At 44.7% G+C, this 6191-nt stretch overlaps 1 protein-coding gene across 1 annotated transcript in view; it reads left to right on the forward strand.

The window, feature by feature from the left end:
• Positions 1-3540, forward strand: part of SEPTIN11 (septin 11) — a 125359-nt gene extending 121819 nt beyond the window's left edge. Inside the window, exon 10 of the mRNA XM_070756918.1 lies at positions 3440-3540. Coding sequence (XP_070613019.1) covers positions 3440-3455 — 16 coding nt within the window. The 3' untranslated portion in view covers positions 3456-3540. The remainder of the gene's footprint in view (positions 1-3439) is intronic.
• Positions 3541-6191: the final 2651 nt, after the last annotated feature.

The raw sequence follows: 6191 nt of genomic DNA on the forward strand, positions 1-6191 counted from the left end.
ATATGTACTTAAATGTCCATTTCCCAAGAACCTGAACACCTAAAGTGGGAAGGAGAAAATACATTTAAACAAAGGGGGGAAAACACCAACCAAATAATCAACATTGTTTTATGTGTATGTGCCTTTTTTAAAAAAAAAAACAAAGGATGTTTTGATTTTTGATTTATTATTCAGTATTTGTATGGGCTGGGAATGGGGAAGGAACTTGACAACAAAATAATTTAGATTTTGCATTTATTTTTCCCATATGTCTTTGAAAACACACATACATTTTTGTTTCTAATGGTTTACAGATTTCACATATCATTTTGTTCAAGTAAGAGCATTCTGGCAAAGTTCAAGCATTCTGTTTTATGTGTTTCCATGTGCTGGGCATGTATATTCAGGTCTAGTTTGAACCCTATGAATTTCTTCACCTACACAAAGATATTGATAAAATTGAACGGGTCCAAAGACGGGCTACAAAAACGGTGGAAGGTCTTAAGCATAAAAGGGGAAAAGGAATCCTCAATCTGAGTCTTCTATTGGCAGTTCTGTGTTAGCAAAAACTTCAGAAGAGAAGGATTTAGGCCCTAAATTTTAGGGGTAGTGATTTCTGACAGTCTCAAAATGGGTGAGCAGTGTGGTCGGGCAGTAGGAAAAGCAAGTAGGATGCTTGGCTGCATAGCTAGAGGTATAACAAGCAGGAAGAGGGAGATTATATAGAACGCTGGTGAGACCACATTTGGAATACTGTGTTCAGTTCTGGAGACCTCACCTACAAAAAGATATTGACAAAATGGAACGGGTCCAAAGACGGGCTACAAGAATGGTGGAAGGTCTTAAGCATAAAACGTATCAGGAAAGACTTAATGAACTCAATCTGTATATTCTGGAGGACAGAAGGGAAAGGGGGGACATGATCGAAACATTTAAATATGTGAAAGGGTTAAATAAGGTCCAGGAGGGAAGTGTTTTCAATAGGAAAGTGAACATAAGAGCAAGGGGACACAATCTGAAAATGGGTGGACAGTGCAGTCAGGCGGTAGGGAGTAGAATGCTTGGCTGCATAGCTAGAGGTATAACAAGCAGGAAGAGGGAGATTGTGATCCCGCTATATAGAGCGCTGGTGGGACCCCATTTGGAATACTCTGTTCAGTTCTGGAGACCTCACCTACAAAAAGATATTGACACAATTGAACGGGTCCAAAGACGGGCTACAAGAATGGTGGAAGGTCTTAAGCATAAAACGTATCAGGAAGGACTTCATGGACTCAATCTGTATAGTCTGGAGGACAGAAGGAAAAGGGGGGGGGGACATGATCGAAGCATTTAAATGTGTTAAAGGGTTAAATAAGGTTCAGGAGGGAAGTGTTTTCAATAGGAAAGTGAACACAAGAACAAAGGGGCACAATCTGAGGTTGGTTGGGGGAAAGATCAGAAGCAATGTGAGAAAATATTATTTGACTGAAAGAGTAGTAGATGCTTGGAACAAACTTCCAGCAGACGTGGTTGGTAAATCCACAGTCACTGAATTTAAACATGCCTGGGATAAACATAGATCCATTCTAAAATAAAATACAGGAAATAGTATAAGGGAAAACTAGATGGACCATGAGGTCTTTTTTCTGCCGTCAATCTTCTATGTTTCTATGACATTTTGGACAGCATGAAAGGGCTGTTGAAATACTGGCATCCCAGTTTGTAGGAATAACCATTTATTTCACCTCTCCTGTGTAGGAAGCCCTATCAAAATACAGAAGAGTAATTAAAATATCCTGCAGGAAAATATCAATTCATTGGCTTTCGTTTCTTTGGGGGATGAAAGTTTCAATAGTAGTAGACTACAGTGATACCTTGTCTTACGAACTTAATTGGTTCCGGGACGAGGTTTGTAAGGTGAAAAGTTTGTAAGACGAAACAATGTTTCCCATAGGAATCAATGGAAAAGCGATTAATGCGTGCAAGCTCACCCCTTTTGCCAGCTGAAGCGCCTGTTTTTGCGCTGCTGGGATTCCCCTGAGGCTCCCCTCCATGGGAAACCCCACCTCCGGACTTCTGTGTTTTTGCGATGCTGCAGGGGAGTCCCAGCATCGGAAAAACGAGCGCTTCGCTGGCAACCGGAGGTGGGGTTTCCCAGCGAAGGGAGCATCAGTGAAATCACAGCATCAGAAAAACACTGAAGTCCTCAAAACCCCACCTCCAGACCTCTGTGTTTTTGCGATGCTGCGATTTCACTGAGGCTCCCTTCGCTGGGAAACCCCACCTCTGGACTTCTATTGCCAGCAAAGTGCCCGTTTTTGTGCTGCAGGGATTCTCCTGCAGCATCGCAAAAACGCGGAAGTCTGGAGGTGGTGTTTCTCATGGAGGGGAGCCTCAGGGGAATCCCAGCAGCGCAAAACCGGGTGCTTCACTGGCAACAGAAGTCCGGAGGCGGGGCATCCCAGTGGTGGCGGTGGGTTTGTAAGGTGAAAATAGTTTGTAAGAAGAGGCAAATAAATCTTAAACCCCGGGTTTGTATCTCGAAAAGTTTGTATGACGAGGCGTTTGTAAGACGCATCACTGTATTTGGTCTAGTGTTTAAGACACCGAACTAGAAAACTGGAGACAGTGAATTTTAGTCCTGCCTTAGACATGAAAACCAGCTGGGCCATTTTGGACCAGTCACCCGGAGATGATGAGTTCAAATCCCATCTTAGGCGTGTGGGCCATTCACTCTCTCAACCCAATTCAGCCCACAAAGTGATGGTTCTAGAAACAGGAGAAATAAAGTGTGCTGGATATGTTTGCCACCCCCAGTTATATCTAAAAAGCAACAACATTTTTTAAGTGTGCAGATCCCAGTAGCTGTCAAGGTTCCAGGTAGCCTTGAAGCTAAATCAGAGTGTTCCTCAAAGTCCCAATTTATTGCCATCCTGGCACCTAAACTGGGAACCTTGAATCTGAGTTTTTCCACCCAGTTGAAAGTTCACATCCCTTGTCCCACACCCACAAATGTATCACGTTGTCCACTCAGATCGTGCCAGCGTGGCGGGTCGTCCTTCCACTTCCACCCAGGTGGGTGGGCATAGGATGGCCTTGAACCACTCGAAAGGATGCTTTGTGACTGCATCATGAAAATCGACCCTCCCAAATTCCCATCAACATCAAACCTTCTATAGATAGTGTGACAAGCCGTTAATTTATCACCCACTTCTGCACCGGCTTGACAGGCGGCCTCCCCTGAAGAAAAAAGCATATTCTACAGTAGAGAGAGACACACACACAATAAGTTAATCGGTTTAACCACCCCGCCCGCTTGAGGGTAGCTAGACTTGACTATATCATCCCATTTTTCATGTCTTCACTCACGCTTTTAATTTGGAAAAACAAACAATAGCTTGTTTATTTTTCTGTTGTGTTATTTTCCCTTTCTTTGTATTCTGAACTTTTTTTTTCTTTTCTTCTCTTTTTTCTGTAGCTTCTTCTTTATGTAGCTGTCAGTCACCTTGCCAAGTTCCACTTCCTTTCTCCTAATGGACATTAGAAGAACCGTCAGGGTCTCTCGCACACACAACCCACCCACCCCAATTAGGAGACAAGTTACCTCATTCCTTCCGCCACTTCCGCCTTTGTGGTCTTTGGAAATTAACTTGTTGGGCTCTTTGCATTTCACGTCTTTGACAAGTCTCAGTCCACATCTGGCCTTTCCACACCGCCCAGACTGATAGGCGGAAAAGGGGGGGCAGCGAGAACTTGGGCGCCATCGTAGGTTTGTGGCGCTGAGCAACTTTCTAGATTCTCCTGTGGAGTGATGCAAGGAGAAAGGACTCCTGAAGTGGACCCACGGATGTGTGTGAGTGCGTGTGGTTGTGTGTGTGTGTGTGTACGCATGTCGGAGGGTTGGGTGTGTTTATATGCAAACTCCAGACACTGCTGAAGTGTTAGGCAAAATCTAGCACCCAGGCTTAATTCCTTCTGAGAGGTGGACTATAGTCCAGTGATGGCGAACCTATGGCATGGGTGCCACAGGTGGTACGCGGAGCCCTATCTGCTAGCGCATGAGCAATTGCCCTAATTCAGTTCCAACGTGCATATCTGTGCCGGCCAGCTGATTTTTGGCTCACAGAGGCTGTGGGAGGGTGTTTTTGGCTTCCAGAGAGCCTCCGTGGGGATGGGGGAGGACGTTTTTACTTTCCCTGGCTCCAGGGAAGCCTTTGGAGCCTAGGGAGAGTAAAACATAAGCCTATTGGGCCCACCAGAAGTTGGGAAACAGGCTGTTTCCGGCCTCCGGGGGCAAGAGAAGCTGTTTTTGCCCTCCCTGGGCATTGAATTATGGGTGTGGGCACTCGCGCATGCGCTATAAATTAATTAAATTAAATTATAGCGCACGCCCACGCTCTTTCGGCACCCGAGGGAAAAAAGGTTCGCCATCACTGTCCTAGTTGCTTTGAAAGCCATATGAATTCACGCAAGTTCCTAAAGTTTGTCTTCTCAACACTCCTTAACCCGAGCCGTATGGAGACTCGGACATCAAATCTAAGTGTGGAGCCGCCATTTTGGATTACACCCTATTTTTAATCCTGTTTAAATCAGCCTGACCACTACAACTTTGGGAGATTCCTATGAATATTGCTAAGTTCCTTTGCTGTCTGCTCAACACTTCACGTAGAGTCAGTCCTCAACGTACGGCCACGACGGAACCCCAAATTTCCATTGCTAAGTGAGGCAGTTGTTTAAATGAGTCACACCTCCTATTACGACCTGTCACATCTGTTAAGCATATCACTGCAGTTATGTTATGTAAGTCGTGTTGTTTGTTAAGCAAATCTGGATTCCCCCAAGAGCTTGGCTTGTCAGAAACATGGACGAGGTGGTTACAAATGGGGATCACATGATCCCAGAACAGTCATAAATACAGTGGTACCTCTACTTAAGAGCGCCTCTGCTTAAGAACTTGGAGAGGGAATAAAACACTTCGCTGTGGTGACTCCTTCGCGCTGCCTCCCATGCACCCGGCGCGAAGTTGCCTCCCGGAGCATCTAGGTGCTGAAAGGCAACAGCGGGCGCTTCACCCCGACTGGATCAACTCGGCTTCAGCCAAACTGAGGAGTCGTCACAGTGAAGGAAAGGCGCTGGCTACAAAGCGAGCGAGCGAGAGAAGAGGGGAGCCCATCAGCATGGGAAGGAAGAGGAAGCAGGTAGCAGCAGAAGCAGCCACCTTTCGGTCAAAGGAGCAGGAGGTTCCCCCCTCTCGCCCGCCTAGGTTTCTCTTTGGCGCAGTGTATGGGAGGCAGCCTCGCGCCAGGTGTGAGGCGCGTGCTCCTCCTCGCTGTCTCGGAGTCCCTCTTTTTTTTTTTTAAGAAAGTTTTGGATTTTTTTGATTCCCCTCATTTCACCTTCTTCCTTTGGCAGTGACTGTCCTCTTCCTCTTCTTCTTCCTCCTCCTCCTTCGACCTTTTATTCCGAGCTTTTATTTCTTTCCTAATGGGTTTGCACGCATTATTTGCTTTTACATTGATTCCTATGGGAAAAATTGCTTCTACTTACAAACTTTTCTACTTAAGACCCTGGTCACGGAACGAATTAAGTTCTTAAGGAGAGGTACCACTGTACATGCCAGTTGGCAGGTGTCTGAATTTTGATCACACGACCATTATTATTATTATTATTATTATTATTATTATTATTATTATTATTATTATTTATTAGATTTGTATGCCGCCCCTCTCCGAAGACTCGGGGCGGCTCACAACAGTAATAAAAAGGCAATAGAACAAATCTAAGACCGTAGGGATGCTAGAAGGATAGCATGAAAACTAAACATAAATCACATTTCTCAGCACTGTTGTTAACTTCTAACAGTCACTACGGGAATGGTTATAAGTTGAGGACTATCTGTTTGGCATATTAGGAAATCATTGTTTGTCTTTGGTACTCAAGGAATATGATTCTGACTTTTGCATCGCATGGGGATTTGTTCTCTTCTGCTTTAAGAGTTCATCTCTGTCCACATAAAACACAGTAAACATGTCCTGAAAATAAGTTCAGAATTGTCTGTGGAACAGAGAATATTCTCTAATGAGTTCAACCTGATTAATGATTGTTTTCCTCGAAATTGCTGTCATTTAATGTTTACAGACGGGACACCGTCCCTCTGTTTTCTGGATCAACAAGCAAGGAATTTGGTAGTTGAAACACTCCATGGTTTTCATCCCCAAGGACTAAAGTTT

The sequence above is a fragment of the Erythrolamprus reginae genome, chromosome 7 (genome assembly GCF_031021105.1).
Source record: "Erythrolamprus reginae isolate rEryReg1 chromosome 7, rEryReg1.hap1, whole genome shotgun sequence".
Taxonomy (NCBI): Eukaryota; Metazoa; Chordata; class Lepidosauria; order Squamata; family Dipsadidae; genus Erythrolamprus; species Erythrolamprus reginae.